The sequence below is a fragment of the Stegodyphus dumicola genome, chromosome 11 (genome assembly GCF_044657685.1).
Source record: "Stegodyphus dumicola isolate Sdum_Otavi_A_Nest chromosome 11, ASM4465768v1".
NCBI lineage: Eukaryota > Metazoa > Arthropoda > Arachnida > Araneae > Eresidae > Stegodyphus > Stegodyphus dumicola.
This window is the reverse complement of record NC_140778.1, coordinates 92,232,225-92,259,469: the sequence shown is the minus strand read 5'-3', so window position 1 is coordinate 92,259,469 and position 27,245 is coordinate 92,232,225. Positions and strand designations below refer to the sequence as shown.

The following is a 27,245-nucleotide window of genomic DNA, read 5'->3' as shown; positions in this document are numbered from 1 at the left end:
ATGTACATACAGGCATCACCAAAAGTTCCATTTTGAATCCATTTTACGATTTGTTTATGGTATAAAGAGTTTTTTATTCTGTCTTTACTTACAGAAGTCTCTTGCAAAAGTAGTCAAAATGATATGGAAATGTTCAAAATTGATATTTCTATTGAAATCTGGAAACTGAAATTCTTCATGATTGCAGTATTTCCTTTACTTCATACAAGAAAGAAGGGAGAGAGAGAGAATAATTTTGTACTGTGTTAAAGAAAATTAGATATTAGTATAGTATAAAGAAAATTAGATATAGTATTTAGATTCCATTATGCAGTTAAAATTAAGTAAATATGAATATAGAGCACATAACATTTCATGTAAGTTATTATAAAAATATTATAATTATTTTGTTAAATTGAGATTTATTATTTAGTTGCAGCATCAAGTTCCTTAGACAGCCATATTCGTTTGTGGGATCTGCAGACAGGTCAGCAATTAAAGAGTATTGATGCTGGACCAGGTAAGAAAGTTCATGTGAATTTTCTGTTAAAAACATCATTTATGTACTTTGTATTTACTGAAAAGTACTGTTCCTGTTTTGAATAAAAACCTGAATTACTTTAATTTCTACAAATAATAGCTATTTTGCAGTATATTTTGCATTCAAATAATCATTGCCAATTTTTTAAAATTTTTTGTCACTGCTTCATTAATTTCATGATTTCTTAGCTTGGCATCTTTTGAGAGCATTATATTAAACCATATTTCCTCTTGCATTTCCTCTTGTTTGAGATCCTTTATTAATTAGAACACTGGTGGGAAAATAAGTGAATCACACAGTATATATAGGCTGATTTTAATGGAAATGTTTATGTTTAAGGGTGTATGGAGCATCATTCATCTTAATTCATATGCTTTAAAAATTCATAAAAGATTTTGTGTGGAACTGACAATCCACAGAGACATCCAAACATTTAGATTGTGTGTCGGAATTCGAATACGATTTGAACTAGCACTATTCAAAAGACATCTCATTTACTCGATTACTGCTGAGCCAAAAATCTAATTGTTTTTGGAGTAATATTGTAATTCGAATAGTCATTGTATTACAACTGCAATTGTGGCTGTGTTAGTTGTAGTTTTAACTACAAATTAACTACAATGTTCACCAGTGTGTCTACAGATTTTGTTTTCCAAGGAAAATATTTTATATCATAGATAAAAATAATGCATTTTTCTCAGGGTGCAGTAAACAGTGAGTAATTATAAATTTAATTGGAATTACATTCCAATTCTTGTTAATACGGATACAATGTTTTTTTTTTTTTTTAACGGTTATAATTATATCATAGTTGTAATTGCAAAAATGTCAAGGGAGGTCTACAGATTAGCATGCATATATTTATTGAAGCACAATACTGAACATTTTAATATCTTCAGTACTGAAAAGATGTTTCACTACTCTCTTGAAATGTATATTCGATAATATATTCTTATTGCTGTACTTCTTATTATGTATTTTCCTGCACAATTCTTGAAACATTGCAATGGGAATACATTATACAGAGGCAAACTATACACATTATACTTTATTTATTATTATTTGTGTGTTTCGCCTTGAGGAACTACATGGAAGGCAGCGATACCTTCGTGGAGGATTTTCTAAGGGCAACTGGCTTGTATTAACGTGCTACACATAGGGACTAAGCATGTGTTCATTATTTTAATAATGTATGAAGTATCACTTGCAATGTATGAAGTATCAAATAGGAGTTGGGTATTTTAAACCTCTTACAAATTTTAACTTAGCATGAAAACTTGATATCTTGAGTCAAAAGCAGATAATTAGATAAACTAGACCATTTCACTAGTTTGTAAGATTTTATGATTGTGATAGGCATACATATCTATACCAATTAAATTAAAACTTTTATTAGTAGTCCATTTAAGATATTTGCTCTGCACTAATATTCATTTGAGAACTTTTTATTAAGCATTTTCAACAAATTAACATTCTATAAACATACATTGATGTACTCAAATGCAGTAAAAATCAATAAATCAACTTGACAAGCAATTAAAATCAGAAATGTGCACAAAACTAGTAGCAAGGTAATAGGGACCAGCTTCGTTTTCTGTTTTTGGGTTTTCAGAAAAAAAAAAAAAAAAAAAAAAAAAAAAATCTTTTTCTTCTAACCAAAGCAGGCAGACAAAACTTGTTCCTTCCTTGGTAAGGCAAGCCACCACCTGCCTTATCGCCTCTAGGCATTGATCAGTGAGCAACATTTTAACACTAGAAAGACATTAAATGAAACAACTTGTTGATCTCCTACAATGAGGGGGGAAGGAAATCTTATAATAGCCATTTTGAAAGCCGTTTTAGTTTCAGCTAAGGTAAAAATTTGTGCAAGCATTGTTCTTTATTACTGCAATTTTCGGAATATAAATAGAATCAAATGTGGGCCGTACAGTGGGTTAAATTATTAACTGTCAAAATTGGGCAAAAGAGCAATCTTAGATTGATGTAGGCTTTGAGTAAAACTTATCAATTTCAGGAGTGATCTCAAACCTTCAAATTCTTCCCCCCCCAAAAAAAAATCAAATTCTTCAGTAACTACAAAATTTTTGGTTCTGAAAACTAAGGACCTGTGACAGATTGGGCTTGAAGTTGCTTGAGATTTATTCAAAATTTATGCTAGTCTTAAGGTTTTCCCTGTAATTGTAATTTTTATATTGGCATGTTCTTCCTTTTACATATACAGATAATACATTTTTTATTAACATCATTGCTATGTAGCCTTTTCTTTCACTTATATTAACTGAAAGGTATATTTAACTTTGTTGAACTAATTTTAAATGATTTAAAACAAAATATTTAATTAAACTAAAAAATAATTATGTTATCAATAGATTAAATATTTCATTTAACCCTTTGATGCATGGTGGTTGCGCCCTGAAACCACCAATTTTCGAATTTTTTTATCCTCCTTTTTTTGAAATTTTTGAGTGAAAATCAATTGATTATTGATCTTTTACTATAAATAACACAAAATGACTACAGAATCATACATTTTTTATGTCTTAGTACTTCCAATCGGATGCCTTTTAAAATTCGTTTTCAATGAGACAAAATAACTTCCTTTTATTAATATAAACAGTTTTAAATTTCAAAAGTTATTCATCTTATATCATGATTTATATCATAAACAGTAAAAAATAGCAATAATTAAACTGCATATATAAAAAAAAAACCCCTCTATATGTATGGTATTTGCTTTGTTTCGCACCACTCGGTGATCACGCCTTGAAACTACTGCTCTTTACAATGGAGTTTGTTTGCTTCTCAAATAGGAAAGTTTATTTTTACCCAAATATAGATAAGGGGTTTTGAAACCACAGAGTTATTTTATTGTATTGTGATTTTATAAATTATTTCCTGTGGTTTAATGTAAATATACTTTGCTATAATTAAAAATAAAAATTGTGCAAAGTTTTATTTAAATTAAAAATATTTTCTTAATATTTTGAGACATATACGAATAAAATAAGTATGAATGGGAAACGAATGATCCTTACCAAAGCCAAAAAGACAAAACCCCCACCCCATTAACATAAAAAACCACAGATTTCATGTGCCAGATGAAAAGAAACTATAAATAACACTGGACATATACCAGTGAAATTTAGATTCAGGCAGTGTACATTTTGTAGCACAAGAAGAAACCTCACAGAAAAAGATACATGTGCGAAACGTGCAATGTGGGTCTAAGCAGTTACCAAAAAGACAAAATATGCTTTGAACAGTGTCACAAAAAAGTTTTGTTCTTTGAAATTTAAAAAAAAAAAAAACCCACCGAGTCTTTTTTTTATCTTTACTTTACTATATTTTCACTGCTATAGAAAAATTACAAAAATGTTTATTTTTTAATTTTTTCTAATGATTTACTTTGTAAAATAATGTAAAAAAATTATATATAATGCAATTCTTATATACATTTTTTTAAAATTCGTAAATTTCGTCACTTATTGGAAACGTGCACGGATAAAGGTTAAGTTTTTTTTCCCTTCTACCTCAGTAAGTTTCAAAGTCCTAGACGCGCGGTGGTTTCACAGTGCGACCACCATCCACAGAACAATGGGCAAGAGTATATTTTTTAAGATTCATACATTATTTGTCTCTAAGATCATAATATTCAATTTCTAGAGTTTTTAGTTTAAAAAATTATAAAAATATCACGCACGTCAAAGGGTTAAATAATTTATATTTTTGAATATGAAGTAAAATGGTACTTTCTAATTATCGGCACCCCGACAGAAAGTTTCCAGTCCAATTGGTGATTTTGTGAATTGCGGAAAAAATTGAATTGCGGTTTGGTTATCTTTATTATCCATATATTTTATTCTGTCTATAAATAATAACAGTAACAGTAATAAAAAGCACATTTTATAATATAAAAAATTGTATGGCTGATATGAACATACAGATGTTTTTAGAACAGGTGAATACTGTTCAGTTAAAAACAAACCATGTGAACTTAAACATGTGCATGTTGGGTATTGTCGTGCACACATTCTAGAATATGCCTAAAAGGTCAGTTTTATTGAATGTTGAATGTGAGGATACAGATAATAAGAAAATGCCAGTAAAATTTAGCTTTCACCTAAGGATATGCTTTTAATGCACAAAAAGTTCCCTTTTGCATTCAACATAATATGAATTGGGTATTTATGTATTGTCGCACTGATCATGAAACTGCAGCCAAGTAGTGCAATTTAACCTCAGTTATAGATAAGCATGATGAAACAACACACTCATATCTGCACTTTCATTTGATGTAGCTCTGATTGTTTGTCAATAAGCTATCTTTTGTTTTTATGAACAACAATATAAATTAACTCTTATTGCTGTATTTTTCATGCATTTAAAAAAAATGATTAAAATTTGGGACCTACTTTCTACAAAGCTGTAAGCAGAGGATTATTTTAAAATGATTAACACAGGATTATTAATACAGGAGCTTGTAAAACAGTATGAATGAATGAGCACAATATGGTCAGGTGAATGTGATTGGCAAAATAGGAATAGATTGAAAATTTTGTACAGTGTTCTAAACAAAGCTTTTGGTGAAATCGGAAGGCCTAACAAAATAGTAGAAATTAAAGACAGTTTTTTTAACAGAGTACAAAAACAAAGCAGGTTGATTACTTATTGTTTATTAAATAGAGAGGTGTTAGTTTCTTCAGAATTCTGCAGAAATGATTGTCTCAACTTTGGCACTTTGCCAAGTTTCATGGTCCATAGGATTATACATAAGTACTGTGAATTGTTATTGTGATTTTTACAATTGGAAAATTTAATAGATTTCTCTGAAAATATTTTTGGTATGCTTATTATAAATTTACATGTTTTATTTATTTGATTATAGTTGATGCTTGGACTGTTACATTTTCGCCTGATTCCAAATATATAGCAACTGGCAGCCATGCGGGCAAGATAAACTTGTATAAAACAGAAACTGGCAAATTGGAATCATCCTTAGATACCACTGGAAAATTTACTTTAAGTATTGCATTTGTAAGTTTAACATTATTATTTAGTTATTATACTTTCTGATAAAATTAGATTTTAACATATTTGTTTATTCAATCTAAATGAGTCTTGGCCTGTTTAGATGATTAAGAAGCCCAGAAGAGGCAAAAAGTAACAAATCTGACATTTAAAACTTACAAAATACATTGAGCAAATTACACATTTTTACTGTGTATATTGCAAAGAACAGTCTACAGGAAATAAGAGAGAAAAATCAAACATGATGTAAAAAGTTGGTAATTAGACCTTTTTTTGCAAGCGGTTTGAAGTTTTTGCTATCTTAGTTTTAGCAATCTGTACAGAAGTAAAACCTCTATTGATTAGGTTTCTAGCTGCTCAACATATTTCAATGCCATTTCTATAGCTTTGTGTTCTTTGGTTTGAAAAATCTTGTCCCTGCTTTCTGCCATTACTACTTCATCATCATTACCTTCTGTATGTTTCTCATTCAGCATCACATTAATGATTTCTTTGTCTACTTCGTATTTTTCATCTTGAGGAAAAAAACCTTTCATTCAAGTTCTTCACTGTTGCTTCATTACATCCTAGTACTATTTTTAGCATAGACAACATGTCTTCCTGATTAGCCTTCCAAATTTCAATACGTTCTGAGGATTCTTTTTTTTTTTTTTGTCCTTCACCTTCACATAACAAAACTTTCCAAGATATTGTGACTGTTGTTGAGCTGACGCATCCTCATAACTGAGCTATGCGATAGGCAATGTCTCTTAAGTTCAAACTTTGCAAGCTCTTGATCATATTTTCTTGATTAATAGAATCAACTAAAGTTGTCAAAAGTTTCTTGCAATAATTTCTTTTTAAAGTCTCCTAGACCAATAATTCCAGGGGCAGACAGATTGTTGTGACATTTGGATGTAAAACACGACCTATATTTCTCCTTTAAATCCTCCATTCAGGTGGAAAGAAGCATTATCCAACAGCAATGGAGCTTTTCTTGATAGATTATTCTTTTTCAAAAACTTGTCCGAGACACAAGTCATTAAAACCATTCTTTGAAAATATCTGAACTCATCCAAGTTTTTTTCTGGCTAAAATATTTGATGTAAAACAGCATTTTTGGATACATTCTTGAAAGCTTTTGGATTTTATGATTTTCCTGCCATGGTAAGTTTCAGTTTATGATCTGCTGCAGCATTACTGCTCAGGGTTACTTTTACAGGATTGTTACTCATCCTTTATTTTGCTTATAGCTGGGTATTGCAGCTTCAAAATTAGCTGCTAGTGTTTTAAGAATTAACATTTTGTAATTTAGTCCTTTTTGATAGTAGTTAATTATTTGATCACCAGTCAAGTTTTCCTTGTCCAGCAACTTAAGGAAATTTATCTCTGAAGCTTTCTACTGACTCATCATTAATTGAAAGTTTTTCTGCATGTACAGTTAGCTGCCATATACCACACCTTTTCTTCCACCTATCAAGCTACCCAACATTGGTTGTAAAGTTAGGGTCACCCTTATTAAATTCCTTTCAGTGCTCTTTTCTATAAGATTGGTCCCGATATTGAACCCTTTTATCTCTGTGTTTAGTAAACCAAAGGAACAAAGCTTTGAGATACTTTTGTCTCTGTTTACTAAACAAAGAGACAAAACTTCACTACCTTTTTCGTGCCCACATTGTTTCATTGATTTTCTTCATTCTTGTCACATGCTCAGAAAACCATTTTCCAATCTCATTTCAGTTTCTTTTCTAATCTCCTATGGTGATTTTTCCTACATTATAATCCTGTGCCACTTTTGATAATATTTCACCCTTGTCCAGTCTCTTCAAAGTTTTCAATTTTCAGGAGGTCAATACTGATCCCATTGGGAACTTCTGATCTTAAGCTTGCTCATTCACCAAATATGATGCCCTATTTTCTTGCCTTGTTTAACAAATGCACCATATTTGATGATTTATAATACTCTTTGCTTCTAGGCATCATCAGAATTATTTTTTGTGTATCAAGTATCAAATATTATATATAATATGTACTGTACATATCATATACATTAACAGTGTATTTTTTATATTTTTGATAATTTATTTACTTTGTACTGATATTCATTTACATCAGTATTATATCTCTTTGCTTTATGACATATGTTAAAAATCATTTGTTCATGGTATATACTTAGTGTTTTAAAAATTAAATATTGAAGAATTTTGAAATATTGTTATTAGTGTTACCAAATATATAATTTTTCAGAGTCCAGATGGGAAATACCTTGCTAGTGGTGCAATTGATGGAATTATAAAAGTATTTGACATAGCTACGGGAAAACTAGTGCATACCTTAGAAGGTAATTTTTTTACTGTGCAGCTTATAAAATATGGAATCATTCTGCATATTATAGGAATTTTACATTATATTTTATTTAATTATTGGTGAAATTTTATTTTAAAATTCAGTAATTACAGTACAAAGTCCGAGATATGGACTAGTTGGGACGCTGGTGATTCCGGATGTGAGATTTTTCCGGATACTAGATCATCAATATAAATCTAGTAAGATGGCATGCAGAAATTATACAATTAAAAATATAAAATCGTAATTTATGAAATAAAGAGCATTTATAATCTAAAGGATATCAAAATTTACAAAAAAAAAAAAAAAAAAAAAAAAAAAAAGCTTAATATTTATTTGTTTACTTTATTACAAATTTCCTTCAATGTAAGTTGTTTAAGTTGTTTCATTTTTTGTTCTAATACTTTCTCTTTAATTCTATAAACAGACATAATTTCTTGTTCAGTTACAAAATTCCACTGTTCAAGTCCTCTAATTGCTGCGTCGAGAATACCGACTAACTTGTCAATCGAAATTTTTTTGTTTTCAGTAACCTCTCTGTCACTTTCTTCACTATCGGTAGCGGTATTTTCCGGATTTAGAACCATACTGCAGATTTCGCCATCCGTTAATTGATTGATGATTGGGGCATTGTCATCGCAATGGAAAAATTCTGTTATGCCGTCTTCATTTATTACCTTTCTCCAAATTTCTTTACAAAATCCATTAACTGAAAAATTTCACCTTTAGTTTGCGATATCCAAAAACCTTCAAATTTGCGGCTATCATCTTCATCATCCTCAACATGAAATATGGTAGCTGGCCATAAATTATGCCAAGCATTTTTTAATGTATCTGGAGACACATCCTCCCACGATCTTGCGATGCTCCAAACAGCAGATTTTATGCTAAAATATTTTTTAAATTCTTGAATAGTCATTGTTCAAGAAATTTAACATGAACTTTAAAAATGCTACTTTATATTTGTATTTCAGCGCACGCAGTATTCTGTTATCCATAGGCTGAGTGACAGATGTACAATTTGGAGGGAAGAATAATACGGATACATTATCTTTCACTAAAACTTTAAGTGAAGTACGAGCTAAACAGTTGTCTTAAATATGGACTATTTTTGAGTCATCATGTAAACCAACTGAATTGAAATATTGCTGAGCCTCGGGTATGAAATGATTTTCAAAACAATTATTCATAAATGCTTGTGTCATCCATGCTTTTTTACTTGCATGATATAATATAATATAATATAATGGGAAAAACCGTTACTCCTTTAAATTTTCAGGGTCGTATATGTTTACCGATTATGAAAAGTTTGCACTTGTGCGTTTCTGCAGCATTTGCACACGCTAAAAATTGTTAGTCTCGCTTTGGATTCTTTGACACCAATTGGAGCCTTTTCTGTAGAGGTTGCCAAGGTATTTCACAGTACATATTCCCAGAAAAGAGCAGTTTCATCAGCATTGTAAATTTGTTCTGGAGATAATTGTTCACTAGTAATGAGTTCATTGAATTCATTTGCAAATTGCTCAGCAGCTTTAGTATCAGCTGAAGCCTTTTCACCTTAAATTTTTAATTGCCTTATACCACGGCGATTTTTAAATTTGGCTGACCAACCTGTCAAATATGTGCACTCACTTTTTAAGTTTATTTCTTCATGAAATATTTGGGCGTAAGCATTAGCATTGGACCTGTCAATGGGAAACCATCGCTGCGATGCTGTCTGACCTATTCAATCTTCACTTTGTCATGATTGTCACTTTTAGCATAACGAACAGTTTTTTTTATTATTCATTGCAAGTGGGGTGTCGGAATCCACAAAAATTTCAAAAAGTTCCTTTTTCTTTTAATTTTTGAGCCGTTATCCATTTTTTGCAGCAATTCCACTTTTTGTTTAATGGACATCAAAACATGCTTTTGCTTTGTATATCCTGTTGCAGTTCCAGAATTAGAAACTCTTTTTGACATAAACAAAAATTTGGGCTTTAATTTTCATACAATTTCTGTAATAATAAAAGTCTGCAAAAAATAATAAGCTAGATCAAATTAGAAGATTAAAGATCAGCACAGTTTGCTAAGTTAAATGAAATTCTTTAGAATCAGTAAAGATAATTTTAGCATAGCTTAATAGTGTCCGCTATACATTATTGGCTATGTATCATAAGATTGGTGACAAAAGAAAAGGTGTTCCGCTAAATTTTATCTTCCTTCTATAGTGTACTGAATTAAGCCTGAACTGTATTAGTTTAGTTATTTTTTATACCTACATCTATTTCTTGTACATACTTTAAACTAATCTGAGTTCTGAATAAATAAACTCCCACATATACGTAAGGCTTTATCTAGGGCCGGCGCTAGATACCGCCTGGTGCAGTCTCTGTGGGTCCTAAATTCTGCTACGAAGCGCCTTCCTAAGCTCTGAAATTTCACCCCTCCCTAAACTTTGGATCCCAGTGCTTTCCCTAAATTATAAAAAATTATCATCCCTTAATTTTGCTGTTCGGTGTTTCCCCAAATTAAAATAAAATTTGTCTTGCCTGAATTCTGCCGTCCCGTGCTGCCATATTCTGCCACCGCTTCTGGGTTTATGTGAATAACATATCAGTTATTCTTAATTAAAATAGCACTAAATGTAATCTTTTGGCTGATGAGTTTCATTAACAAAATCTATTTTTAGCAAATGAAAAGAAATTTTTTTAAAATTTTTCCTCGTCAACATTTCTTAGAGCATTTAAAAATCTACAATCGTCGTTAGCATAAAAATGTTAGCATAAAAGGTTGCCATACTTTTGTTATTCAATTACTAATATAAAAAAATGCTTAGACATTGCTGCACGAGTCATTACTGAAGCTGTCATGTATTGATAAACATGCGGTGATGAAAGCAAAATATAATAATAATGACTCGCCAGGTCGGCATTAGGGATATAAAATACTAGTAGGTGAATGCTTTGGTTTGAGATGTAGGCCAAGCAGATACTCAGCTATGGAGCCAAATTATTAATTAAAAAAGTGTATGCTGGATTATTTAAGAATCAGAATTTTTGTAAGACAATTTATTAAAGAATTGGAATTTTAAGTGAAAATCTCCGCATGTTTTATTATGGAAGGAAAAATCAAGTGCGCATGCGTAAAGCATACAAAAAAAAAAAAAAAGTTTATGGCTTTGAGGTCTGGATCTAGGACTTTGTACTGTATTTACCTGCATTTTATGTTCATAAATTTAATTAAAATTGATATTTTTGCAACTAAAAATTTGTCATTATTGTTAAGTGAAACCTAATAGCAGTTGAAGAATTTGAATACGTTTAATTACTGGTGAAAATTTTATTTTAAAATTTCATAATTATTTATTTGCATTCTATGTCCATAAAGTTAATTAAAATTGATGATATTTTTTGTTATTAGAAATTTGTCATTATTGTTAATTAAAACCTAATAGCAGTTCAAGTATTGTTGTATTTTATATACATGAGTTAAAACTTTAATAATGACTACACTACTGTATATATGTCATGAAATGGAACCAGTGTTTCTCAACCATACCATATGCTAGTTTAATACCTAATCTACATAACAATAAATGAAATCTCCTTTTCAGTCATGCGTATGTGTTGTGGTGTAGTGATGAAAATAATCCTCTGCAAATTGACGGTCAAGAGTTGTCTAAATGTAATGTTATCGAAACAGATTCAGCAAAGTTAGATAAAGTTTAAACATGCTTGCTTTCTTACAATCTGACATTATTATCTAGATCTGTTATTATGACATTATTATCTAGTACAACTTGCGGCCCGTTGACTATATATGACTTTCTTATTCATTTTATTGGCACTTGCACTTCTTGCTGGATTTAAAAAAAAAAAAAAAAAAAATTACATTTGGAAAAAATTTTGTATCTTTCTCACTGCTTTAAATTACAATAAACAATATAAATCATTGGAAAACAGTCTTTAGGATGCTAACTAGTTGAACACTGGTTTAGTAAAATTCTGGAAAATGTCATCAGCAATTCAGGACAGAGTGACTAATGCTAAACATTATTTTCTCCCTACTGTGCTGCAAGGCATACAGAGAAGCAGATTTGGAGGGAAACCACTGACAATAGGAACACTGCCCATCAGATGGCAGTTTCTTTCATTCCAGAGATGGCATCACCTTACAGTCTTCATTTCTGTTATAATGGCCACCTCAGTAATGACCTCTTTTACTGTTATAATCTATCGCATGCATGCTTTGATTTTCGCTTTCATTCAGTACTATTTAAAATGGCAGAATTTAAGAAAAAAAAAAAGTGTGTTGAAGATGCAAAATGACAATTTCAGTTCAAGTCGCAGGAACATTGTTGAACATAATGAAAAAATACAGTATGTTATCTGTTTTCAAGTCTGAAATTTTTGAAGGAGTATAATATGAGTAGATACTATATCAGCTTGAATAAATCAAAATATGACCAATGCCAGGGAAGTGCCAGGATTGTATTCTAGGATTCCCCACTGTGTAATTCTAAGTTCCAGTTGGATGTGAAGAATCTTAAGAACTAGTAAGCGAATAATGGCTTGAGTTCGTGAGACAGTAAATAAACTTGGAAAGGGTTAAAAGACCATTTTTTATTCAAATAAGATTTAATAGAACTCCGTCTTGGAGTTGTACAATAAAGCCGACACTCGGGCTTGAACTTAAGAAACTAAGAATTAAACTAAACTGATCTTAACTAAAGAGATATAGCCAAAGCTATCAAGATTCTAACGGAGTTGGCTCCTTAACGCTAATTGACTGCAAAGCTATCAAGGGCCTAAATTATGGCAGAGCGTAATAATAGCTTAAGAGAGAGTAGCCTAAAAAGGCGGATGTGTGCATACCAGAATATCTGGTATCTCTCTCATTCATTAAGACAGTAGAACTTCCCAGTTAAATTCCGCTCTTCCTCATTAGCATTCAAATGTGATCCTAAAACTACATTCTAGCCGAAAGTGGTAAGTTGAAATTAAGAAGCAATAGCAAAGGAAGTTTAACTCAAAAATTAACTGTTAATAAAATTAACGTAACATAATCCTTACAGTATGTTTTAATGATATGATACTGAAACTAACCAGAAAGAAGAATATCTTTCAGCAGTCACCAAACTCTGCTGGTTTGAAAGCATTTTAGGTGTGTTTAAGGCTAACTAAATGTAAAAAGTCTTTTAGGGATCTTGAGCTCATTAAAAAATGTGCTTTAAAAATGACTTCTTCATTTGGAGGTAATATGATGGCTAAAAATGTTGAAACAGTGTCCTTGTTTCACAAGACAGTAAGTAGAAGAATTAATAAAATGGATAGTGAAGTTTCAGGTACTCTCAAGGGCATTTTGTGAAAACATGGACTTTACTGTCTAGCTATGAGAGCAGAGAGCTTACATTGACCAGCTCTTTATGTTTGTCAGAACAATAAACAAAGAATTTGAAACTCACGAAAAGCATTTGGAATTAAAATCATTAGAAACCAGCACCAAAGGTATTGACATATTGAATGCACTGGCTCATATTTTTAAAGATGAAGTTTTTAGAACTACTGTGGCATTGCAACAAAAGAGCTCAAGCAGTGGTTAATCATAGAACTGTGTTAATAGGATTGTGCGAAGCAAAAGACATACATTCTTTGCTTTCCAACTGCATTATCCACCAGAAGGCTGTTTGTGAAACAATTATAAAGCTCAGTAAGACAATGGAAACTATTGTAAGTACTGTAAATTTAATAAGTGCAATAATAAAGCCCCATAGCATTTATTTTATTCTTGGACAAAGCTGAGTATGGTGACATTTCATTGTACTGTGAAATGTGCTGGCTAAGTACTGGAAATCACCTGCAACAGTTTATGGTTTGAAATTCTTGCTTTCCCAAAAAAGAAAACATTAGACATGAGTATCAAGAAAAATTTTTAAGAAACGGAGGCTGTAATGCAAATTGCGCTGAAGGCCAGTTGAAAGCAGCAGAAGAAAATGACAGAAATTTTAGTATGTTTCATGAAATAATAACTGATATCTAAGAGTTCCAAGACAAGTTCCAGGATTTTGACTCCCTGAAGTCTGTCTGTTTGATGGAAATGTAGAAATGGCTGCAATACAGTGCTGCTCAAATCCATTTGCAGGGTTCTTACGGTCTTAAGAGTCCTTAAAAGTGCGTAGGTTTGGGGGAATCGATTTTTGGTCCTTAAAAGTCCTTAATATCAGCCAAAATTGGCAGAAGGTCCTTAATTTTAATCGTCTGAAATTTCTGTCTGTTTTTACGATTGCCATTTTGAGAGTGAATCATTAGATCTGTTTTTACGATTGCCATTTTGAGAGTGAATCATTAGATCTGTTTTTACGATTGCCATTTTGAGAGTGAATCATTAGATCTGTTTTTGCGATTGCCATTTTGAGAGTGAACACTGGTAGCATTTTGTAGAAACTGACAAATAAGGCTTGTCTTTCGAATGGGTTAATGGGTTATAATTTGTTCCTATTTAAAATATAAATAGTGGGATACTCGAATTTCTGAGCAAGAAGTAAAACATAAATATTTTGAAATCATTTCATTTTTTCTAATGAAGAGCTCTTAAACAAATTTTCGCTTTTAGGGATGTGAATTCTTTTATTAAATTGTTCCATGTTTAATGACTTATGAACATTTTGGTGATTTTAAGATCAGGTTTTATAGAAAATTTTTATTCTGGGAATTTTTCGACGAATTTTTTTAAAACATTGTATCACTGATAAATTTCTTTACGATAATGGTAATATATTGAAATTTTGTTTAAAAAATAACATTAAAGTAAAACATTTTTCATAGTCATGTTGTATAAAGTTCCATTTTTACTACTTAATATATAATATTTTGAATCTGAAAAATAAACAGGCTATAATGCTATGCATAATTTATGAAACAGTTCTTAGCAAATGGAAAATTATGTAATTAATTAAAAATGTTATAAGGTATTTCTCCCGCCTTCTTTGCATGCCTTCGTGGTATAGCGGTCTGCACACTGGGCGCGTATTCCAGAGGTCCGTGGTTTGATTCCCGGCGAAAGCGTTTGCTCATTTTTCATCTTGCCTGCTTCGAAATAAACCCAATGTCTCTACAGTGGCGGCCAAATTAAAAGGGTGTTGGATGCTGTTTCTCCTCACCCAGGATTTGGCGATTGGGCCCCCTAAAAACCCTAATCGCCCTTTAAAAGGGAGAGTATATAAGGTATTTCTCCTGCCTTCTTGGCATGCCTTCGTAGTGTGATGGTCTGCACACTGGGCACGTATTTCAGAGGTCCGCAGTTCGATTCCCGGCGAAGATGTTTACTCATTTTTAATCTTACCTGCTTCGAAATAAACCTAATATCTCTACAATGTCTTCTTTTTAATTTTTACATAGTAAGAGTTTTTCGCCTCAGAATATTTTCGCCTCAATTGTCTCAGAATACTCAGAATTCTGAGAATATGTATCACTTTTTCTCTCTAAATTAATTTTTTTCCTTTTTTACCTCTGTTTTTTTCCCCAAAATATTTCTTTTTGCTGTTACAGAATTGGTAGGGGTAATTTTTCTTTAGGATTTTAGGCATTGCAGCTAGGAAAGTTTAGAAGGATTTGAAGGCACTATTTAGGAAGATTTATAGACCCACAATTCTAGCAGATTCCAGAAAAATGTGACAAAATAAAAAATGTCTTCATGATATTAACACGTAATGGATGTATTTTACAGAAAGTTTGTGATGAATTTCTTACTTTTTGGAGAACATCTGGAATAATAACGAGAACATAATATTTGAATGTTTTACTTCTGATACTAGAATCTTTTTCTTAACATGTTTATATTCCCTTTATTTTCTCTACTTTTCATTAGATACAAGCATGAAAAATGTCAAGAATGTAGGCCCACCAGCGGCCGAGCGGTAAAGTTGCTGAACACTGGTAGTTCGGTCCGAGGTTTGAATCCCGCGAACGGGCTGGCTGCATGGGTGTTTTCATGATTTTCCCCATGTGTAACGTGTATATGAGCCAGTTTCCCTTAGAAAGTCCTCCACGAAGGCATTCCTCCCCTTAGGCAGATAGCCCTCGAGGCTTTGCCGTAATTAAATAACCTAACCTATGTCAAGAATGCATCTAAACTTATCACTTGGACGGGCATAATAGAAAGGAATTTTTTTATTAATAAAGAAATTGAAAACTGACAATTTAAGATTCATCTAATATGTCTTCCCATCTAATATGTTTTCCCATTTCTAGATTTTGTTGCTCAGTGTGTCACTAAATTAAAAAATTCTCACATACCAGCTCTGTAGCCGGCCCTTATCATAATTTCATATTTCTTCTGAATGTTCATATTACTAAAGAAACCAAATTAGCAGCTTTTTCTATGCATTCTAAATGCATTTAGTTTTTTTTAGAATAACATAAATTTTTAATTAAATCCAAAAATTCTAAAATGAAAAGAAAACGTGTTGAAGAAAGAAACTGAAAATACAAAGGGAAAGAAAATTATTCTTCAAAGATACGTACAGTTATTATTATGTAAATTACACAGTTGTTTATAATTTCAGCCTTTGCTATAATTACCCATTTCTATTTCCTCACCAGAATGCTAATTACTTAGTTTTTAAACTGAGGTTTTTGGAGTGTAAGACAGAGTGTGTTTCTGACCTCCGCGTGCTCGCTGCGCCAGTTCCTGCCAGCTCTGATAATTTGTAATTATTGGTCTTTGCATTATCGATGCAGGCATTAGAATTTGTTATGACGATAGAGTTACTAAGCCAGCTTAAATTAAAATTAAATTGTATAGCCTTGGCCACTAGTCCACAATTTTAGTTCGAACACTGTTCTTCTTTAATTACATCACCATGAACTGTAACTGATTTTGTTAGCCACAAACTGTAACATGCCTTTATTTTCTAAGTTCTTTTTAAATAAGAGGCTTATTTAAACCTTTGTCTGATGCTTTAAGTTACTTTTAGGCATGCGATAATTTGCTTCATGTCTGTCAGGGAGTTTTAGACTCTTACGGGATCAAGTAAACCTTCATAAGTACATTGTGGAGAGGTTGACAAGTTAGGAGATAAAGCACATAGAAACTAGTGAGAACATTGCTTTGAGTAATTGAGACCAGTGATTCTTAGAAAAGGTGCCTAAAGAAAAGGAAATAGATATAAATAAAAAGCCAAAATGTCTGGAATGGCTTCAAATTAAAAAGACGTGTAAATATTTTGTTGCTACAAAACATAAATGTTTTGTAACTTCAAATGTGTAATTATCCTAATATCGTTTAGGAATCAATGTCATAAATTGCATGTATTTTAAACTCTAAAATTTTATTAGATTGTGATTTTAATAGTGTTTTTTTTAACAAATATTGTTAAAAAATGAATAAAATTTAATAGTGGCCATGTAAATCTGTAATGACTAAGGTTATCTAACTGCCTAATTTAATTACTTATGACTGACTACTTACCTTTAAAATTATCTATGCATATTAAAGCGAGTTATTGCCTTTCATTAATCCTTACTGTGGTCACAAGATAAAACACAAAATTGTAAGAATTCATGTAAAACTTATTCTTTGTATTTAGTGAGACTTAAAATAATGCAAAACATTTCATCACCTCCGGTGCTTTAGTTGCTTATTTGAACCTTAAAGTATTAACTGGATTACAAGCCCTGAAATTCTACACAAAGCTACGACACTAACTGCATCAGACAGAGCCCAAATAACTTTCAAAACTCCCCTCCCCAACCGTACCTACATCAGGCCTGTCAGGTTTGTTCTGAAAATAGCAGTGACAGAAGCCAGTCTTTTGTTGCGAATCATGCTGGTTTTGTTTTACTTCGCATTTTAACCTACGTCGCTTGACATACTGAGAAATTATGTGAACTGTTAGTAAAATGAAACTGTTAGTAAACTAAAAAGTTAACTATTAGTAAAACGAAAATAAAATGTCACTTATCTTCTTTCAAGCATGCCCAACTATTATAAGTGTAAAATATTTAATGCTATTTGATAAATTTCATAAAGTTTATTTATTCTCAAATTTATTAATAATTATGCTAATTAATTTATGTTTAATAATTATTCAGCCTACTTAGGGATCTATTTTATTTTTAGGGTGGTATTACAAAAGTGAAATTCAGGCGTAGATAATATTTTTAACTAAAATTATTCACTTCCCGTTTGCTCATAGGTCCTTAATTTTTCTCATTAATGGTCCTTAAAAGTACTTAATTTCCATGTTCAGAAATGTGTGCGAATCCTGATTTAGAGTGTTAGGAGTATAAAGGAAACGTTTTCTTACACTATATCATAGTACATGACAAGATAATGAGCAGATTATTTCAGCCAAACCTGAAGTGCAAATGAACCATGTAGCATTTTAGTTTTAGTTTGTATGATCAGATTTTAATGACCTTTCTCTTATAGATTACCATAAAAATCAAAAGTTCCATCAGAACCCCAACAGTGTGAAGGTAATGATGATTCTTGTATACAGCTGTAACGACAGCATTAACATAATGTTCTATGCATATTATACTCCAAGGACAGATCATTAGTATATGGTGTTATTGCTCATTTTTTAAAGAAAACCTGAGAAGCATTATGAAAGAAACTGCACATTCTACAAAATCCTTTCACCATTTTGCAAGATGATGATTGGCATATGTAGCAGAACCTGTGTTTTGATCTGTTCACTCAATTAGTTTAGGAAATCTTCTTCCTTATGTCTATGATTTAATGCATAAGATGAAACTACCACTTTTGGCATTAATTTATGAATTGTCCAGAGGTTTATTAGGCAGCAGACTGCTCCTTACGAGTCATCAACTGCATCTATTGGTAGGTATGCTGTGATGATTAAACTGTTACAGATTAGTGTTTACACATTGCTGGCATTAAATTGCTCATAAGTTGGCTTTATAAAGATCACAAAAGCTTCAAAGGAAATCTGTTTTATATCATTTGTATGAGCTGTAAATAAATAATTGCTGCTATAAAATCTCCAGCTATTGTAAATGCATAGTTAATTGGAATTCAAAGGATAATGCAGGAATATTCAAATTATCCAGTTTCATTTAAAGTTGTATATTTTGCAGAAATCAATCTTGGTTATTATTATTATATTTTCATGTAATTTGTATAGAAGTTTTTCAGCATGTTCATTTCAAAAAATTATGGGAAAAACAGTCATTTAAAAATAATTACACAGTTTCATGTGCTTCTTTTTATTTTTCTAATCTGTAATGTTGTGTTCCACAAATCATCTTATTTTCTCTAAAATAGTTGGCATAAGCTTATGTATAATTTGTTTGTTTCATTCTCCCCCTTCTTCTTTTTAATAAGATGATTCAATACATGTAAGCTTGCTTAGTATTTTCAATAATAGTCAATTCCTACAAGTAATAACTTCATTAGCAGAATTTAAATAAGATTTTGGGCTGATGTTAGGCTGGTATTGTGGAACTGACAACTTTGCAGGCTGTTTTGATGTGATTTCAGAATTATTCTTAATTCTTTCTTGATTAATTATTGATTCTTCATTATTTTTGCATGTAAAATCTTTTTGCTAATTTTGTAGAAGCAGTTCATCATGATCTGTGGCATGATTTATTTCCAAGCTTTGCATATCATTCAAGTGCATCAAGGAAATTAATCTTCATTTTCATTTTTGAATTAATGTTAATGTGTGTGTGTTTGAAATTTACTTATCAGCAACAATAAAATTTAATTCTAATTGACTGTTTTTTTGAATAAATTTCCTTAATCTTGTAATTTAACTATAAATATCATGTTAAGAGAAATACTCTGTGATTCACTGCAGTTATCAATTAATATCAAAACAAAAAGGCTAGGGCAAGAAGAAAATTTTTGACTGAAGATTTCAACAGAATTCCTTGAGAAGAGATATCATGTTATGTCTGAATTGTGTATTAATATATGATTTTCATATGTGAAGATCCTATAATTTTAAATTATTAAAAAATTGATATAAAAGAACTTGAATTAAACAGGTAAATTATTAATTAAGATATTAAGATATATAAATTATTATTTGTCAGTTATTCAAATTAAACATCGCTTTATTGATAAACAATAAAGTTGCCGCAAAGATGATGTATGTATTCAAATGTATTCTGGAATTGACATTTCCTTTCATAATCGTTCATTTATTAACTAACTGGTGCTTAAAGTATTATCGTAGCAGAAGTTCAGTTGGTATCCAAATATGGTACAGTCAAAGGTCGTTAATTCGGACTCGTCGGGACTTCGGCGATTCCGGATTATCGATTTTTCCGGATTATAGATCATCAGTTTAAATCGCGTAGGATGGCATGCAGAAATTCTAAAATTAAAAATATGAAACCGTAATTTATGAAATAAGGAACAATTATGATCTAAAGGGTATCAAAATTTGCAAAAAAAAGCTTAATATTTATTTGTTTACTTTATTAAACATTTCTTTCAATGTAAGTTGTTTCGTTTTATGTGATAATACTTTCTCTTTAATTCTATAAACAGACATAATTTTTTGTTCACTTACAAAGTTCCGCTGTTCAAGTCCCTTTAATTGCTGTGCCGAGAATACCGACTAACTTGGCAATCGAAATTTTTTCGTTTTCACTAACCTCTCTGTCACATTCTTCATGTCTTTATCCATTTTTTGCAGCAATTCCGCTTTTTGTTTGATGGACATCGAAACATACTTTCGTTTTGTACGATCCTTTGGGAGCTCCAGAATCAAAAATTCTATTTGACATAATCGAAAGTTCAAGTTTACTTTTTTAGTATTGCTCTTACAGTCTGCAAAAAATAATAAGCCGGATCCAATTCGAAAATTAAGGAACAACGCAATCATCAACATTAACTGAAATAGATAATTATATAATTTTAGCTTACACCGTCCGTTATACATAAAACGCGCACGTGAAAACGTATTCTGCGCTTGCGCACACGCAAATGCGCAGTCGTAAGAGGTCTTACGCGCACGCGTAAACGCCTATGCGCATGTGTCAACGCGGAGCATGCGCAGAAAGTTTTTAGCTTTGAGGTCCGGATTATAGATCATTCCAAATTATGGGTGTCCGAATTAACGACTTTTGACTGTAATAACTTTGCAAATAAATACCTGTCTTCATACTGCAATCATGTTCATAACCTTCACCATCCTTGTTTTCAATCTTTAATAACTTCAGTATATTCCATATTTTTTATTTTTTAAAATTGTCTCTGGTATTAAATAATAAAACAAAAACTGTCATTTATTCAAAATTACAGAATATTGCTGAATAATCAAGAAAGTTCTAGTTTTTGTAAATTAAAATTATGTGTCAGAAAAGGAAATGTTGAAGTTCAACAGACAAAAAGATTGTGAGTAGGAAATTGGCTTGAAAGAGGTTTGATTTTTATAATAGATACAGCTTTTTAGTGTTACTGGAATACATTGATCAAAAATATTTTGTCAAGAACTGGGTTTGGGAGGAAAACTATCATAGATTGAAATAATAGCCTTTGAGAAGTTTGCATTACCACAATGGGATAATAATTGAAATATCTAGTATTTAGACTGTTAACTTAAGCATTCTGCTCCTAGATTACCACAAATGTTATTTGGGTGTAATTGTAGTTTTAAGTATATTTCTGATTATTGATTAATTAAGTGCATTAATTTTAAATATTGCAATAACGTCAGCTTATGTATAGCAGTTATCTTATTTAACCATATTTTGTATTATCTTTTTTAGGTCATGCTATGCCAATACGTTCTTTAACATTTTCCAAAGACTCTATGATGCTTCTAACAGCATCAGATGATTGTCATATCAAAATTTATAATGTGTAAGTTGATAAATTTTACTTATTATTTCAAAATATACCTTTTTTTTTCTTTCTTCTTTCTTCGTCTTTTTTGAGTAAATATATTATTAATGTAAATTTAAAATTCAAAATAAATATCAAGGAAATATATATAATTTTAAATTGTTCAGCATCAGTTTTATGCAGATACTGGATGTATATAAAATCAATGGAAGCAGAAAATGGTATTCACAAAGTTTATCATGAAATGGTTTTTATTAGATGTCATACAAATAAAGCTTGTATTTTTATAATTTGTGTTTAAGCCAGGAAAACAGAAGACTAAAAAAGCTTAAATTTTCCTTCTAATTTATTTAATTTTCTTGTTGAATTTCTCGTTTTGTGTGTTTTTGTTTCTTTCTTGTAGTTGATTGAAGGCAGAATTATTTTTTGCAGTCTGGTAAATTAATACATTTAATTTTGTAAATGAAAATGTTAAGTAATTATATATAGTGTAATATAAATTCATACCATTTCTTATATAAAATTTATTTGGGAATAATGTAATTTTTATCCAAGTATACATACAGACTAACTGTTTTGTATACTAACTGGAAAGTAATTATTTTATTTGCTTATTTAATTTTAAAATAAAACATTTGTCTTTATGCTATCAAAAACTGTCCAACTGCAGATTACATTAAATTGCTTGAAAACCCAAATATAATTTATTAAATCACTTGTTAAAAAAGTTTAAAATATCTTTCATACATTTTTAGCTCTCTTTATTTTTATAATTATCCTTGTAGCAAAATTTACTGTAGGGTACCTATGGTAAATTATTCATTAATATATTTTGGATGAACTAATGACCGAGTCTTAAAATGCTAATAATTCATTCCAGGATTTGTTCATCAAACTGACTGCATATCGTCTGTACTTGTTTCCAATAAATATAAGCCCTAGAAAATTCTGCACAAAGAAATCCTTTGGTAGAAAGCCATCAGATGCTTTACCTCAATAGTGTATTCTTCTGTTATGCTTATGGATAAAAATAATAACTGTTACTCTAATATAGTTAAATTCTTAATGCCTAAAGGTATATACAACACCATCTGAGTATTACTGGATGAAAACTTGAAAGTTTAAATACCCTCGGATGACATTAATACATGAAAGTATCTACAGCATATTATGAATGAAGTTCACCAACATTTATAGAATAAGTAATTGCTTATTAATTGCAACAAATGGTAGAATGATTAATTGCAACAAGTGGCTTAATTATTTTTATATGTTTATTCTTTCTTCATATTAACTGATTTGAGAAGTTTGGAAAAGAAAAGTAAATTCCTTCTTTTGGGGTGAGGTCCTTGTTTCTGATCTTCACACAAAACACTGTTCATAAATTAAACACGAGATCTATTGAAAATGTACTGAAACTTTATTTGGGAAAAATACAGTTTTCAGCAGGAAGTCCAAAATTCTAAATAAATGTTGGTGCAGTGGTGTTGCAATCGATTTTCTATAACTTTTCCAGAAGACTTCTTGGACATACAGTTCAGCTGTCATATCCCATAGTGATGCTTTTGCTACTAAGTTTTTGCTACTGTCTTGTCCAGTCTTTTATGTTATCTAACATCACAAAGTGCTCTTTTGAATATTTTAGCCTTGCATTGCATAAACATGAGAGACTATCACATCAGAATCAGAGAACACTGTAAATATAAATTTACTTATGCATCTTTTATGCACCTTATTTTTTTTTTTTTTAATTTAAAGACAATGAATATTTTTACTTTGATAGCCACAGTATAGTTTCTAGTAGTAATCATAAACCGGTGACTTACCACCAATTGTTACGATATTCAGAAAGTCAGGATCAGCATCTCTGCCTAGCAGATTTCATGATTTCCATGTAGCTTTGCTTCTGCTGTATTGTTATATCTAAAGGCTTTTCGTTTTTTATTTTCATTCATTTTGCCTTAGCCTTTTCAATATTATCCAAAAATATTTCTAAAAATCTAATTCGTCACTGGAAGAGGATGATAGAGACTCAAATGCAATGTCTGCAGTTTGACTGTCATTCGAATTCTCCAATTGTTCTGAGAGTAATTTCATTCTTAATGAAAGTTCATAGATGGCTTTCTTTGCCTTTTTAATTTGTTTGTCATCCAAGAAAATTCGGTGTTTCGGATATACATATATTGAACCCAGCAAGATCTCATTGTCCAGCAAACTAGTTTCCCTTTTGTTTATTGAAGAAATGATTCCTTCAGCAATAAGCCCTCCATTTCAGAAAGAACAAACATCACATTCTTCCATTCTCACCTCCTGTCATGTCTTCAGATTGCAGCTTTTTTATGGCTATATACTGTGTAGAAAGAAGAGTTTCCAATTCTGCAAAATCATTCCACAGTCTTTCTGTTAGTGAAACTTTAGGGTTATCTACATTTTCTAAAAAAGTTCTTAATTCTAACAACCTCTTTATCATCAAATATGTACTTCCTTATCGCATTGTTTGATCAATAATTGCTCCTTTTCCTGCTCACTTCGTGAGAATGCATCAGTTTTGGGAGTTCTTGTTGCTATTGCTGCGTACCTAAATTTACCAGTGAGGTTTGTAACCAAATGAATGATTTTAATCACTAATGGCAAATATCGTATCCATCCTCCTCCCTTATTTTTATTTATTAATATGTCAATAAAATAGAAAATAACTATTTATTAATGTATATAGTCCATAAATAAAAATAATAACTCAGCTTGTCATTAATTTGTTTTCAATTCATTTTAATTTCATTTCTAATTCAAACTGTCCAACAAAAACTGGATGTGGATTCAACCTATTTTTAGTGACTCCAGCTGCAACTCCTTTTACAGCAAAATCTGCCCGACTCCGATTCCGACTCCACAGCCCTGCCTGTGGCCATGAGAAGATTCATGCATACTTGCTGAAAGCTATCCATCATGTTTAACCCCTTGGAGACCAGTGTGCAGAGAACGAAGCACAACCACGGGACCAAACCCCCTGAAATGGAATGCCGTCACTGGCCCACACATTTTCAGCGGTTAAGCCTGTTTTTACAATATGTATATATATATAATCAGCACTTTTAATATAATGACCTCAATTTTTGAAGTTACGTATGTAATCTACTAGTTATAAATATTATGGTGAGTGGAGGTTATGACTTGGTGTGTATCCTTAAAAGACATGACTCTTTCGTTAAACATAACTTTTATTCACACACACCATAATTTTAAACACAACTATCATAACATAACAGAAAACTACTAAACTAAAATTCGCACATCCTATGCTCAAGTTAAGGGGGAAGTGGACAAGTTCACTGCCGCGCTAGCAGTTTTTACGTAAACGACATGATGTGGATTGGCTGTGCACGCAGTCGAACATCAGACTGCCACAGAGTATTCCCCCAGTGACACAGTCACGACGCAAAGGGGGTTAGCTGTAAATTTCCAGTTTAAGATATACACATTTGAATGACAGTTACACTTTAAAATGCATGTACAAAAAGAAGAAATACAAAATATATAAATAGTAATAATACACTTAAATTCTGATTGAAATATATACCCATACAATGCATAACTCAGTTAAACAGAAATAATGAAAAGTTAATAAGCATTTTATGTAACTCTCAATACTTATGCAAAAAAAAAAAAAAAAAAAAAAAAAGATCATGATGGCCATTTTTAATTAAGTATTTATGCACTATGACATTTGCAGCAAACCACAAGAGAAAACTTTAATCATATTACAGTGATTAGTTTTTCAGGAAAATGAACAATGACGTCCACTGCAGGGAACTTCTTTTTTCGAAAAAGTTTTTAGTCTTCGTAGACTTCCTGTGGAAACTGAGGAATTACAGGTGAATCTATACATTCTGACAACATATATGCTGGTTTCAAACGATCGATTGAAACTGTAATCTTTTTGTTATTTACCTCAATAATAAAATTTGTGTCCATTCGTTTAACCACGGTATGAGGACCAGTGTAAGCTGGAGTTAGTGGCAGTTTAACAGAATCGATACACAGAAATACATGAGAACAGGCTTGAAGTGCCATTTGTACATAAATTGAAGGTTGAACGTGCGTAGAGGTGGAATCGGTCTAACTAAATGCATGACTGATCGAAGCTCTGTCACGTAAGATTCAGAAGGCTATACGAAATTAGTAGTATTCAGCATATCTGAGGGTAATCGAAGAGTGGTACCATAAACAAGTTCTGAACAAGTAGCATTTATATCATTCTTAATGGTAGATCTGATACCCAACAGAACTGTAGGCAGAATTTCAGTCCATTTTGTGTTGCTATGAGCCATTATTGAACTTTTAAGTTGCCTATGAAATCTCTCAATCAGTCCATTGGACTGAGGATGGTAAGCAGTAGTTTTAATGTGATGTGTACCCAAAATCTTCATTAAATCTGTAAATAAAGATTTAAAATTTCGGCCTTGATCAGTTGTTATAGATACTGGGCAGCCAAATCTACCTATCCAATTATACACTAACACTTTGCAAGTCATTTGAGCTGACATGTCAGCAGTAGGTATGACTTCCGGCCATCTGGTAAACCTGTCAATAATTGTCATGCAATAACAGTTACCTTCAGATGGTGCAAGAGGACCTATGAAATCAATATGGATATGTGCAAATCTTGCATCAGGCAAGGAAAGGGGTATCCAACAGTGATTTCGAATGTCTGTTAACGTTGGCACTGTAAACATGATTGAACTGCAGGTTTAATAAATTTCTTCATATTAGGCCAAAAATAGTGCTTAGTAATTAGTTTTGTTGAAGTTGAAATACCAGCATGAGAAACACAGTGAATCTACTGAAAAATTTTAGAGCGAAAAGATTCATGTACGAACGGGCGAGGTATACCTGTGTCCATATTGCAATAAAGAGTAACATCTTCTAAAGGAAAATAATGTTTCTCTAGTTTAAAAACTGGTTAAGATTGAGATAAAGAATTTTGAATTTCAGAGTCCTGCATTTGGGCTTTGAATAACTTTTTATAATCAATGTGCTGATTATCAGATACTGCATCAATTTCAACCCTAGATAAGGCATCAGCAACGATATTGTCATGACCTTTGATGTATTGTATGTGTTGGATGCATATTTAATATTTGCATTTCTTTTTTTTTCTTTGTATATTTTATTTCCTCACTGCTTAATTTTATGTTATGATTTTTGCAATAATCTTGTTACTGGCAACGTGCTTTATTTACTATTAAGTTTGTGTGAGTGGCAACAGTTGTTCATGTTTATGTTTCAGCAGAATAGCGTTCTTAGCCGCACTGCGCTGCAGGCAGTTTTTCTCTTAAATATTTCATCTTTTAGAATAGCAATAAAGTTATTATACAAAGCTGATGCTTTTTAGTTCAAGGCAACTAGTATGTCAATGGAAAATTGGCCTATAAAATCAAGATGACGAAGTTGTCATGGAGAACACTCTTCGGGCTTCTGCTTAAAAGCATATATTAAAGGCTTTTGGTCAGTGTAGATTGTAAAGGCCCTGCCTTCAAGCATGTGCCGAAACTTCCTAATAGACAAA

At 31.4% G+C, this 27,245-nt stretch overlaps 1 protein-coding gene across 2 annotated transcripts in view; it reads left to right on the top strand.

Moving 5' to 3' along the window:
• LOC118200634 (uncharacterized) overlaps nucleotides 1-27,245 on the top strand; it is a 54,589-nt gene that overhangs the window by 12,805 nt on the left and 14,539 nt on the right. Inside the window, exons 5-9 of one of the 2 annotated variants that reach the window (XR_004760120.2) lie at nucleotides 413-499; nucleotides 5,406-5,554; nucleotides 7,775-7,868; nucleotides 18,287-18,333; nucleotides 21,604-21,697. Coding sequence is in view for 1 of the 2 variants with exons in the window: in XM_085826995.1 (XP_085683121.1) it covers nucleotides 413-499; nucleotides 5,406-5,554; nucleotides 7,775-7,868; nucleotides 21,604-21,697 (424 nt within the window). In the remaining variant the exon portion in view is untranslated. The remainder of the gene's footprint in view (nucleotides 1-412; nucleotides 500-5,405; nucleotides 5,555-7,774; nucleotides 7,869-18,286; nucleotides 18,334-21,603; nucleotides 21,698-27,245) is intronic. The other variant, XM_085826995.1, reaches the window with a different exon arrangement.